Source organism: Podarcis tiliguerta (assembly GCF_965153285.1).
Source record: "Podarcis tiliguerta genome assembly, chromosome: 8".
Taxonomy (NCBI): domain Eukaryota; kingdom Metazoa; phylum Chordata; class Lepidosauria; order Squamata; family Lacertidae; genus Podarcis; species Podarcis tiliguerta.
In genome coordinates, this window is record NC_139541.1 from 62,680,737 (window position 1) to 62,694,378 (window position 13,642).

Below are 13,642 nucleotides of genomic sequence, written 5' to 3' on the forward strand. Positions count from 1 at the left end.
GAGATGTGAGATGTATATTTTTACGACCCACCTTGCTTTTGTAATTTTTAGTTGTTTTTAACTAGGACCTTGGGATGAAGGGTTGGTAGTAAGTAACAATATGTGATAATAGTAATAATGTTGTAGAATACACGTGCAAAAGAACACCATTTTTGGAGGGACTGTTAAGTGGATGTGAACCTAATCAGTTCTTGGTTTGGATATCCACTAGGAATGCCCATGTAAACTATTCTGCTTTCAAAAACAGAAGAGATAAAAACAAGATGGTAACCTTACCTTCCCCTCAAAAATGTTACAGAAATATAGAATTTAAATATGCTCATCATGAGAATCCACCTTATTTGTGGGGGGGGGGGGGGGAGCAAACATTAATTTCTCTACAGTGAGTTTGATCATAGCCATGCAGCCGCTGAGCTCTCATCAATTCTGAACACAAGCCCTTCTCTCCTCCCCGACAGCTGGAGGGAGGGAAAGAGGCAGCCTGAACAATGAAGCCACCACTGCTTGGAGACATACACAGAAATGCATTTATTTTTCACCATCATCGGGATTATGAAATCACAGCAGCAGAGTTCAGTATATACAAAGGAATCCAGCACCCCCTGGAGAAACGACTCACAGGACAGAGGCCCATCTGGCTAATCATCAGCAAAGGAGGGGAAAGGGGGGAGGGGAGAGAGGGGGAACCCCAAGTGGCACATCAATGAAGCTTCCAGAGAAGAAAGGAAAATGAAGAGGCTGGAATGTAACAAAACAAAAAAGCAAGAACCCTAGAAAGCCTCGACGGGGTAGGTACCAAATAAACAATGACACCTTTGAGATGAACCTTGGCACCTAATCAAATCTCTGAAGACATCTAGCCGATGGGAATGCAAAATGCGTGCAGAGACAGTGGCATACAATGACCTCTAAACCACAGGTTTCTCACTGTCCCTACAACCAGCAAATTTCTGGAAAGAAATGGGAGGCAACAGCTGTATGCTAGGGCATACACGCACACCAATAAACCCTCTGTGCTGCACCCTATGAGTGAGTGACACACAGGTGTCAAAAATCCCTGCACAGAAGTGCTTGCCCTTAGAGGAAGGTTGTAACTCACACCCTTGCCCTAAAGAGGCAGCGTTAAGTGGGCAGCACAGCATTCAAAAATGAGTGGCAACTAAACAAGTGCTGAAAAGAGGAGGGCCAATTCATTCTGCGGGGTTGTGGCTTGCGTGATATACGGGCTTGTGAGCATGTCACAAATTTATTTCTTCCACTAAACCCACATTCCCACCCACTGCCATGGCCATGCCAACAGTTTCAGTTTTTTTCAGCAGTATGGTAAACAAAGGCAGGGCTGAAATTCAGGTCCACAGTGGAGTAAAGTGGTGGCTTTGTCATAAGGGGCAGAGTTAGATAATCAGCAACCACTTAAAAACTCACCACAGAAGACCTGCAGGATGGGAGAGGGCAGTTGCTTCCAATCTGTTATTGATGCCCACCATTCCCATCCCTTAGCTGCAACAAGGAAATCCTTTGGAGTGGGATTCAAAACCCAGATTCGTAACTTCTCTGTGCCTTTAGTAGGTTAGCACATTTGACTTCTGGGGTGCGTCGTAGAAATCCCACTGTCTTCTCAATTGGTCACCTCTCTTCACCGCTAAGCAGGCTGTTCAAGAATGTAGAAATATTATGAGAACGCAAGGGGGGGGAGGGAGCGAGAGAGGGGAGGAGGGAGAGGAGTGATGGGAGTTTCTGGCATCTTTGCTGCTCCTGCGTCTATTGCCAACTTTAACATGTGGCAAAGCTTGTATAGTTGCATCATGTCAGCAAAGCACTTTTTAATTGACTCAAAAGACCAGTTGAGGCTACTGCTACTGTAGAAAGGAAGTAGGCTTTGAGCACCAGGTCTGTGAGTTGCTTGGGTTTCCTGGAGCTTTTTTTTTTTTTTTTTTTTGGCAAACTACTGCAAGATTCCCCCCACTCCAACACACACACACACACACACACACACACACACACACGAGAGAGAGCAGGGAGGGAGGTATAGAGTCTCTCTATTCAGTGGATCTGGTCTATTATTTCCCTCAGAACTAGAATCCCCGCTGGGTGTGGGAGTGTAAGCGAAGCGGCAGAGGGGCAGCGGGATGGGCCACCACACGCATTCACTTTGATCTAAGACCTTTGATCTCCAATCAGCCTAGAGCTTATTGATCGGCTTTCTACAGCTGCCGTTATTCATGGTTGAAATGGCAAGAGTCCGACACCCAAGAGGACCTGCTCGGACGCAGGTGTTTTAAGGGGAAGACAATGTGCTGCTCCTTTGCACAGTGCAAAGTACTTGGCACTCTAGGGAGTGTGCAAAAGACGACTGGAAAGGGTGGAGGTTAGCATGGGGAGGGGAGGGTGGGAGGGGGTGGCATGCAGCAGAGAGCGGTGAAGCACTTTCCGTCCCCTTCGGTTAAAAAGAGGAGGAGGAAGACTGCGCTTTTCATTGCTACATGGGCCAAGGCCAAAATTAAGTGGGCGGCACACAATTTTCTAGTGCAGCCTTCGCCAATCTGGTGCCCTCCAGTTATTTTGACTACAACTCCCATCAGCCCCGGGCAGTATGTGCTAGCTGTGACTGATGGGAGCTGCAGTGCAAAACCTAACGTGGTCACCAGCTTGCTGAAGACTGCCCTGTTTTCAGGTTACCTGGAAAGCAGTACGAGAGAACTTGGCTCTTGAATGAATGGTTCTCTTCCCTTCAGAACAGACTTCATACTGGTAGGACTTCCAGCTTCGCTGGGTTAGATCAGGCATCTCCCTGGGGCGAGTTTTGCTTCTAGAGTCTTTCAAGGCACAGTGTTGTGCAGAACTACATTATAAGCCATAGAGTTTAACCATCAGGTGGGTAGAACACTCTGTTTCTCTCTCTCTCTCTCACACACACACACACACGCAGAAAATCTTTGGGAACTGGTTTTATGAAAGGGACCGAGATGTCTTAACTCTCAACAAGAACAGCTCATGGTCACCCTTGGAAACGACTGCACCAAATATCACTTAGGTTGGTGGGACTTGGGGGGGGGGGTGTAGAGAAATCAGCTGCTTTCAGAACAATGGCATTTCCTAGGAGCACCAAATTAAAAGCAAACAAAAAAATGCACTTCTTGTGCAAAGGAGAAGAGGACACAACCTCCACGCTATGGTAAAAAGTCCTAGCTGCAGAAGCAAAGACTGAAGGCAACCCCAGCTCTCCTGAGCAACGAGGCTGTCATTTCAGGCTGCCAATCGCTGTGGTACCCAGTCACAGGAACACTGTTACGACCAAGAATGCCACAAACCCCATTTACCAGCGCAAGCAGAATTAAAAACCAAACCCCTCCAACTCCAACCCACAGCATCCACTGCTATCATTCCTCATAAAGTGCCATTGAGAAGCTTTCTGCGAGAGATTGGGGAAGCTTACAACCAGCCCCGGCGCCTCCTGCGCCGTGCCCAAAGTCCTGGCCACACCACCTACAAATCCACGTCCATGTCGTGCATCCCCACGCAGGAACTTTGAACCAGAAGAGACCTTTGGCGAGAAGCAAGGTGCGGTGGTTCCCCCCTTTCCCTTGATGTTTGAAGGGAAGAATTATGAGGAAGAAAAGGGGGGTGGGGAGGGAAGAAAAGAAAGTCCACCAGGATAAAGGAAGAGTTGTTATTACACAGCACTTCTTTTCTGTGGGTTTCTGGGCCACGCAGCTTACTTCCACAGCCTTCCTGGGCTCGGAGAGCCAGAGTTTTCAAGACTTGACTTCCAAAGAGGGGAGAACGCTGGCGTCGTCCATCATCGCAAGTGAAGAGTCAGGCTGACTATCAGGATAATCCCCAAAAAGAGGATGAAAGGAAGCCAGGTCTTCACAAAGCCCCCTATGCTGCAAGGGAGAGAAAGAGAGATTTAGAGAACAAGAGAAGGAGCAGGGCGAGTAAGAGGCAGGTGGGACCATGGAGATGGGGCAGAAACTGGAGAGGGTTGTTTGGAAACTGGAAGCACAGGAGGGAAAACAAGCTGTGCCAGTCATCTCGGCTTTACTTAAGCCTGTTATGGAAGGTTGTGCCATACGTTCAAAGCACGCAGCTTTCCCCAAAGAATCTTGGGAACCTGCCCAGGGTTTGGCTCTGTGAAAGGTAATCTACAGTTCCCCAGGATTAGTGTGGGAGGGCAGGCTATTTCCAACCTGTGTACAAGGTGGTGAAAGTGTTTGTGTGCAATTTAAGCTCACCCCTACTTAAATCTGCATAAATACCAGGTATCTCAGGGGTTTTTTCCAGCACAGGAAAGCTCAGTTTCCAAGCTGTACTTTAGAAAAGAATAGCTGGAGGAAATACATTAACTGGCTACAGGTAGGTAGCCGTATTGGTCTGCCATAGTCAAAACAAAATAATAATAATAAAATTTCCTTCCAGTAGCACCTGAGAGACCAACTTAGTTTGTTATTGGTGTGAGCTTTTGTGTGTATGCATACTTGGCAGTGCTTTTTCAACTGCGCAAGTGAAGTTCCCAGCAGGTTTTGTCCACAGCCACCAACTTCCAGTCCATAAAGTTGGCCACTCATCACAAGGGCTTGCTGTTGACCCTGGGACCAAACCTGCCATCCAGAAGGGCTTAATGTTGCAAGCACCATCAGATTCTATGAGTCGAATAGTTTTCAAATCCCAATAAGCCTAACCGGTCACCAGACTGCTACATACTGCAGAAGCTTGGTGGAGATCAAGGCCCTTGATCGAAGTCTGCACCTCTGCACGCCACAGTATTCACAGCAACAGTCAAGCTTTCTACTCACCTTACGTACTTTCCGTATAGAAGGGAGAGGAAGCAAAGTTTGACCATATTCCAGGAAGTGCTGTTGTCATATCGCATGAGGTTTAAGGCCAGGGCTACGTGAGAGTGGCAGTTGTCACAGCAGAGGTTGTGCTGAAATGGTAAAAAGCACACTGCTGACGATACTTTTATTATTAAATACATATTCATTACCCACCCTTCAGCCTAAGGTCCCAGGGCAGGCTACAGCATTAAGAACAATATTAGAAACAATCTAAAACAACTAGCTGGGGCTTATGGGAGTTGGAGTGTGACAACATCTGAGAAGACCACAGGTTGCCGGTCTGCGATGCAGGGTTTTCACAGTTAGAAGGGCTCATCTAAAACAACTCCTTGTTTATCTTCAGTAGCTGGCAAGCAAGCTTGTGTTTCCAAAAGGTTTCTTGATCAGCAGCAAGAGCCTTACTACTCTGCCCTCCCAGCCCCGAACCAATTCTGGGTGCATGTGACCCTGCCGATTTGAGTACTGAAGTCACCTCACCATACGGTGCTTGTACTCCTCAGAGGCGTCGTGCACCGCAGTATCCCAAGCATTAGGGCCACAGGAATACACTTTGCTGGGATCCAGCTTCCAGTATCTGGGAAAAGGGGGTGGGGATAGAGAGAGAAGAGAACTAAAGATGCCAGTTCACATGTTCATTTTCAACAACCTGCTTCCTCCCCCCCCCCCCCCAACATTCTCCTTTCTAATAAATTCTGTTGCTAGTAGGATTTTCAAATGACATCTCTGCCAATTTAGATCCAGAAACTCTGAAAGCAAGGCTGTGTGTATGTGTGCTTGTGCTGTGTGTGCATTCATCAGCCATTACTTGTGCTTGGGTAATGGAAGTGCAGAAATTATAACTGGATGCAGCATTTAAAGTCCTGAGAAACCCTTTCCCTACTTAAACTTGTTTCCATCCCTTACTGCTGCACACACAATATAGAAAGTGCATGGGTGGAATTTCAGAAGCCGTAAATAAGATGGTTCCCAAAGAGGATTCCCAATGTATTGGGGATCTGCATCTTCTAGCCCTTCCTGCTCCTTATGCTTAGATCTGGGCAAAAAGGGGGGGGGTGTAGCTTTGAAGAGGTCCAATAGTTGTCTTCCCCATAAGGATTACAGATTTGGAATCTCCCAAAAGGATTCTGTTCATTCAGAAGTTTCAGCATCTTTTTGTCTTAGTCTGTGGGCACCAATAAATTACATTCCGTCCATTCTCAAAGCAGCAGAAATATTATTATTACACTGGAACCTCAGACGGCTGTAGGTTTGCTGCTGAAGGAGAGATTTCATGTTATGCTCCTCCCTGAGAAGCACAGGTCCCAGTTCTCTGCTGCAATCTGAATTTTTAGTCTGCCTTAATAGCTAAAATACAGCATGCATTGCTCAGCTTTTCTGTGGATACAGTTTCTTTGCAAGTAAATGCATCAGGAAAGGGCAGAGAGAAAACAGCACTTACTTTACAGGCCTCCCAAAAGCCATGTTGTCTTCCTAGTAGAGAGAGCAGGGGGGAAAATAATAAGCACACTTCATTTCCTGAATAGCATAGAATAATTCATATCACTAAATACATAATCTTAGGTTCTGAGGAATTACAACAGGGGCTGTTAACGCCCACAGAAACCTTTCCAGTGTGGTGTAGCGGTTAAGAGCAATAGACTCATAATCTGGGGAACCGGGTTCGCGTCTCCGCTCCTCCACATGCAGCTGCTGGGTGACCTTGGGCCAGTCACACTTCTTGAAGTCTCTCAGCCTCACTCACCTCACAGAGTGTTTGTTGTGGGGGAGGAAGGGAAAGGAGAATGTTAGCCACTTTGAGACTCCTTCGGGTAGTGATAAAGCGGGATATCAAATCCAAACTCCTCCTCTTCTTCTTCTTCTTCTTCCCTACAAGGGCTCCTCCCCTTGTTGAAGATTGATAGAATAGATGTTTGGATGTGCTTGGTGCCAAAAGACTTACTCCAGTTTGAAAGATTGCTAACACATAAGTCAGACAAATTAGCTACTGCCACCCCCCCTCCCACCACCAGCCCCCCTTCATGTTTTCTTTTCCTAATTTTGGTGGGACACTTGGAACAGGATTATCTTCTTCAATGCTTATTATCTCTCGAGAGATAGAGAGAGGCCAAGAGGTTTGTGCATCTGTCTGCTTCAGAACATTCTGAAACTAGTAACCAAACATGAATTTTCAGAGCTCTTTGGAGCTAATGGAAGGAAAAGGAAACTAGCCCTGGAAATCTATACACACTTAGCTGAGAATAAGTCCCACTGAACTCAAGAGAACTTGCTTTTGAGTAGAGAAGTATATGATTGCACTGTTATAGCCTCCAGGTTTCGTATACAAGAGGAAGGAGCAACCGGTGGAGGAGGAGTTTGGATTTGATATCCCGCTTTATCACTACCCGAAGGAGTCTCAAAGCGGCTAACATTCTCCTTTCTCTCCCACAACAAACACTCTGTGAGGTGAGTGGGGCTGAGAGACTTCAAAGAAGTGTGACTAGCCCAAGGTCACCCAGCAGCTGCATGTGGAGGAGCAGAGATGCGAACCCGGTTCACCAGATTACGAGTCTACCGCTTTTAACCACTACACCACACGGTGGTGGAGAGCCCAGTCTTGTTCTTTACATGACCATCTGGATGAATCTCAACTCAGTCTTGTTATTTAACCACTTGCCATGTCATCATAGGCAACTAGGAATTCCCCTCCCCATGTGCCCTCAGAATCAGCTCTGGAGGGTCCTCCAACCCCCTGGAGCAGATTTTGGGGGTGCACAGGGGTGCTGCTGCTGAGAAGAGGAGGAGAAAGCAAGAGTACTGCTGCGATAGTGGAACAGCAGCACTGGCCACAACTCAGTGGTTGCCAACAAAGACACAGGAACAAGCTTCTACTTACCGAGACATAGTATGGCCCTGCAAAGTCCCGGATGACTCCAGCTGAGGTACAAATGCCCATGTGACCAATAATGGGGAACAGCCATCTACCAAAAGAAGAAAAGAAAGTATCAGGGGGCCTAGTTTTTTGTCCTTGAAGGTAAGTTGCTAAAAAGATGCTGCAGTGGCTGCCCAAGGTGATGGCCTGACAGGACTGAACAGGGTGAGAGACAGTGACAATTCTGACAGTCCATCAAAGCCAGCAGGACCTAACGTGGGCACAAATCAGATGGGATATTTAGTCTTTTTCCTGTTTCAAGTTCCCTGTGCTCTGAATGGTTGTAGACTATATGTATTCCTCCTGAACAGGCTACACTCATGCTTCTAAACAACTACTTTCCAGGCCACAAGTAGATAAGTAGTAATCATCTCCAGGTGATCTGGTGGAAGAAAGCCTTTGTAACCTAGGGGCAGTTGCAGACAATTCATTTACTGAATATTCATCCTGATTTGTTTTGGGGAGGTTAGACAATGTTGTGCCAAAGCAAGTGTCACCATACACTTTCCAGTGTGTTTCTCCATTAAGTTTGATCCTTTGGGGAGGTGGGATTGTCCTGTAATGCCTCCCAATCAACTGACCTGCCAGTATGAGATTGAATCTCACTTGAAAAATAGCAAGTCTGGAAGCATCCTAGAAGAAAGCTGGAGCTTTATTCCCACCAGTCTTTGGGGAACATGGATTCATTTCACAGGAGCAGCCTAATGGTGTGACCTAATATGGTGGTATGCAATTGAATCCCACCCAAAGTACAGCAACAGTTGGGCAGAGTCCATGGTCTTTAAAGCCATCAAGGATATTTGCCAGAAGATAACTAAGGCTGCAGGGACGCAGATGGTGCTGTGGGTTAAACCACAGAGCCTAGGGTTTGCCAATCAGAAGGTCAGTGGTTCGAATCACCCCACGACGGGGTGAGCTCCCGTTGCTCGGTCCCTGCTCCTGCCAACCTAGCAGTTCGAAAGCATCCCAGTGCAAGTAGATAAATAGGTACTGCTCCGGTGGGAAGGTAAACGGTGTTTCCGTGCGCTGCTCTGCTTCACCAGAAGCGGCTTAGTCATGCTGGCCACATGACCCAGAAGCTGTACACTGGCTCCCTCAGCCAATAAAGCGAGATGAGCGCAGCAACCCCAGAGTCAGTCATGACTGGACCTAATGGTCAGGGGTCCCTTTACCTTTTAACTAAGGCTGCAACTCTAATCCCACTTACTTGGAAGTAAGGCTGGCCCACTGAATTAAATGGGACTTACTTCTGAGTAGATATGGTTAGGACTGCATCATACCCCACATGCCAATCTACAGAACGCTGTCAGTACCAGCTGAAGAAGTTGACACCCTCTGCAGCAGACACACAAGCTTTATGGCCAGGGAGCCCCAGAGGTTTGCCCTAGAAGATTGCATGAAACCAAGGAAGAGGTGCAAGTATCTAGAACAGGAATAGGGAACCTGTGGCTATCCAAATGTTGCTGAACTACAACTCCCATCATCCCTGACCATTGGCCATGTTTGTTGGGAGTTGTAGTTCAGCAGCATCTGGAGGACCATAGGTTCCCACACCTGGTCAGAAAGTTTAGGATTTTTTGTCTGACCTGTAAGAGTCAAGGAACATTTTCTTCTTTTGTCCTTCAGGCTTTCAAAACAATTTCTGAATTATGTAAATACCTGCAATACTGGACAAATAAAATTTCTGTATACCTAAACCATGCTTGTGTTTTTAAACCCCAGGGTGCATTAGGTCTAGGCACCAAAGCCTGCCACATTAAGGCCCAAAGAGACACAACATGGGAGATCATAGAGCTGGGAGAAACCTCAAAGGTTATTGAGACCAGCTTCCATCTTAATGCAATAAATACACTCTTAGTTACCTGTGATAAGATCACAAAGCTTTTCTTTAACTCAAAGCGGCTGTGTGAAGCACTGATTTTAATTAGGGCACTGGCTCCAAGGGCAGGTGTTTAACTCTTTCCCCATAGACACTTTCGCAATCTAAACCGACATCAACACCCTGCTCCTATTTGCTCCACAGAAGGGGGGAAAACAGATAATACTAGATTTCCCCATACAGGAGTAGCAGCAATTTTGTGGGTGGGTGTGAGCATCTGACATTTAGGTCAGGAAAATGAGACCAGCAGGGAGAAAATGTTGAATATCTCTTTCTCCAGCCCTACAATCTGGGGTTCACCATGGCTTCTTTAAAGCCTCCATTCAAAGATCTGACTACAGAACTCCTACATCAGGGGTGGAGAACCTTTCTCAGTCCAAGGTCCATTCTCTCTGGCAGGGAACTTTCTACACACTAGGCGAGGCTGGGGCCAGAGGCAACGAAATGGGTGGAGCAACAAATGTGACTCTTATCTTTCTACATTCAAGCTATGCAAAAGTCAGAGGTGTCTTTGCTGTGATTAACAAGAAGGGTTTTTAAAATTTCTGTTGCAAAATGTTTCAGCTTCATCTGCTATTATGATAAAGATGAAATTATGCTCTTTTTAAGGTGGTAGTTATAGAGCTATGAGGATGGAATACTCAGATGGGCTTTAAGGAATATTCATTATTTTAGTGATTAGCTGAATCCTAAAAATCCAGACCTATCTATCTCTGTACACACATTTATTTTATGTCTTTCTGTTCTGAACCTACTGTTCATCTGAAGTGCACCAAGGTGAACCCCCCATGTACTATTTTTTGTAAGCAGGAAAGGAAAAAAAGATTCTGTCCACAATGGAGAAACAAAATTACTAGAACAAACCCGGGGGTGGGGGTGGGAAACGGACCCTAGCAACAGTACCAGCTGTGTAGACAAAAAAATAAAATAAAAAAATCACACCACGTTCTAAACTTTTTCTTTTGTTTTAAATTACTTCACAAGGGGGAACATTTAAAAATGAACAGATCCCAATGCTCTACTTAACTACTTGATACAGCACAATTTTCTAATAAGCACAGTCTTATATATGACCCAACAACCTGACCTACTTCTGAAGTTTGATTTTGCCCCTGAAGAAAAGTGTTTAGGAAAATGCTGAGAGGGACATCTTTTGTCTCTGCTGCTGCTGTTTCCCCCCTCTTCTCCCCCACTATCTCGTCCTCGTTAAAACTGGAGCTATTGCTTCAATAATTCCTGGTCCTACCTTTGTGTCTTTTACACCTTTAAGCTTAAATCATTATTTCGACCTTCCGTTTTATTTTGTGAGCGGCCCAGAGAACTTTCTTCGTTAATGGGCAATCCGTAAACTACAATACTTCGAGCCCCGCTTCCTTCCAAAAGAACAGCCCGTATCTTACCGGCACAACAGCCCTGTGAGGTAGGCGAGACCCAGAGCAAGTGTTGCAAGACTGCCCGTGTCGTCCCCCCACAAAACCATTTCCCTTTCCTAACAGCCCTGCGGGGTAGGCTAGGCTGAGCGGGGCAGGGAGGGGGGGCTCCGACGCGGCGTCCCGAGAAGGGGGCGGAGACTCACGTGAGCACGGGAATGGGCGTCCACACCACGCAGTAAGGGAAGCGGCAGCGCTCCGGATCCAGCCCTGCTCCCCCGGGGCCGCCGCCGACCCCCACGCTGACGCCGCCGTGGAACTGCTTCATCTTCCCCACCGCAACCTCCTCTTCCTCCATCACCAGGAGGGGGAGGTTCCGGGCCGGGGGCCGGGTGACGTCACTTCCTGGATGCGGGAGCGCCGCTTCCGGGACGGCGAGGGGGCGGGGCGAAGTCCGGCCAGCCTATCGCGTCGCTGCATCGGCGTTGTTCCTGAACCTGCCTTCTATCGAGGGTTCTAATGAGCTCGCCTGGTGACGCCACTGAAGGCAGCCCCGTCACTCAGCCGCACGTTCCCTCCGCCTCGCAGAGGCAGTTATTAAACACTGGTGATTTTACTAAGTTTCAGTTTATCTTGAGCAGTCCGTTCACGGCGTTGCAGCCAGTCAGCCGAGCCGCGACAGTTTTCCGGCGTAGGGGGGAGGTACGTTGCCTGCTCCCCACCCCGCGTCACAACCTGCCCGTCATCTGTGCTGGGGATTGTTGTTTAGTCTTGTCCGACTCTTCGTGACCCCCTGGACCAGAGCACGCCAGGCACTTCCACTGCCTCCCGCAGCTTGGTCAGACTCATGCTGGTAGCTTCGAGAACACTGTCCCACCATCTCGTCCTCTGTCGTCCCCTTCTCCTTCTGCCCTCCATCTTTCCCAACATCAGGGTCTTTTCCAGGGAGTCTTCTCTTCCCGTGAGGTGGCCAAAGTATTGGAGCCTCAGCTTCACGATCTGTCCTTCCAGTGAGCACTCGGGGCTGATTTCCTTAAGAATGGATAGGTTTGATCTTCTTCTAGTCCATGGGACTCTCAAGAGTCTCCTCCAGCACCATAATTCAAAAGCATCAATTCTTCGGAGATCAGCCTTCTTGATGGTCCAGCTCTCACTTCCATACATCACTACTAGGAAAACCATAGCTTTAACTATAGGGACCTTTCTCGGCAAGGTGATGTCTCTGCCTTTTAAGATGCTGTCTAGGTGCTGGGGATCGCCCAGCCAATCTGCGGCCAGGGTGGGTGTGGCCACGGGCCGTTTAATTTTGGCGTGGCGCGCTCACTCTTCCTTGCCTTTTTGGATCAGCACCGAACTTTGCCTGCGGTTTTCTTTCGGTCGTTTTTTTCCTGCTCTAGAAGCCTTTTGTTTTGAACATCGTTGCCTTCCCCTGTAGCAGCCCGGCTTCAGCGACTGCTTCCAGCAGGGCTGGCTGCCTGCAATCAGCTGTGAAGCCGGCGACTTACAGCTGGGGAGGAGCGCGTTTTTCCCTTGGGCTGCTGAAGCAACGTCCACCGCCCTTCTGCTCTGCCTTTGGCTTCCCGCTCGCTAATTGCCAGGAGGCATTGCTTCAGAGGTCTCCCTTCACCACAAGCCTCAGATTGGGTGAGATGGTTTGGATTCCCCCTTCTCCAGTTGCTTCTCCTTACCTCCCCCCCTTCACCCTTTGCTACACACACACACGCATACACACGCACAGCTTGCTTCTCTGTGGATTTTGTGAGAACTTTCCCACCCCCGAGGCTGCGTTCGTGCTTATTTGCATTTACTGCATTTGCTATCAAATGAGGGGTACTTGCTCTGTGAGGCAGTAGAGGTCTAGTGCTCCCAAGTGTATAAACAACTACCTGACTTTTAGAAGACATCTGAAGGCAGCCCTGCTTAGGGAAGCTTTTAATGTTTGATGTTTTATCATGTTTTTTCATATATTCTGTTGGGAGCCACCCAGAGGGGCTGGGGAAACCCAACCAGATGGGCAGGGTATAAATAATAAATTGTTAATACTAATAGTAATAATAATAATAATCTATTTTATTTGCGGGCACAGATACCGGCAGCAGCACCTTCGGCTATGGAATCCTCATCCTCACGAAGTACCCCCAGGTAGCAGGTGAGGTAAATGGTAAAGTCGTTCTGTTGCACACATTTTATTATTTATACATTTACTGCATTTCTAGGCCCACTTTATCTTCCAAGGAGCTCAAGGTTCTGCTCCTCCCCATTTCATCCTCACAACAACCCTGTGAGTCAGGGTTCAGCAATCTTTTTCAGCAGGGGGCCGGTCCACAGTCCCTCAGATCATGTGGTGGGCCAGACTATATTTTGAGGGGGGGGGAATGAACGAATTCCTATGCCCCACAAATAACCCAGAGATGCATTTTAAATAAAAGCACACATTTTACTCATGTAAAAACACCAAGCAGGACCCACAAATAACCCAGAGATGCATTTTAAATAAAAGGACACACTCTACTCATATAAAAACACGCTGATTCCTGGACTGTCTGCAGGCCAGATTGAGAAGGCGATTGCAGCCTAGCTGGCCACGTGAGTACTTTTTCCTGTTCTTTTTCAATGCACGTTATAGGGGGGGGGGTTGTTCTGAATG

General features: G+C 47.5%; 1 protein-coding gene across 1 annotated transcript; it reads right to left on the reverse strand.

The window, feature by feature from the left end:
* Window positions 1-504: 504 nt before the first annotated feature.
* TMEM222 (transmembrane protein 222) lies at window positions 505-11,579 on the reverse strand. Its single transcript, XM_083453519.1, has 6 exons — window positions 11,202-11,579; window positions 7,711-7,795; window positions 6,277-6,308; window positions 5,316-5,412; window positions 4,797-4,927; window positions 505-3,887 (listed from the first exon to the last, which is right to left on the reverse strand). The coding sequence occupies exons 1-6, from the start codon at window positions 11,351-11,353 to the stop codon at window positions 3,800-3,802; spliced, it is 585 nt and encodes a 194-aa protein (XP_083309645.1). The 5' UTR covers window positions 11,354-11,579; the 3' UTR covers window positions 505-3,799.
* Between the last annotated feature and the right edge of the window lie 2,063 nt (window positions 11,580-13,642).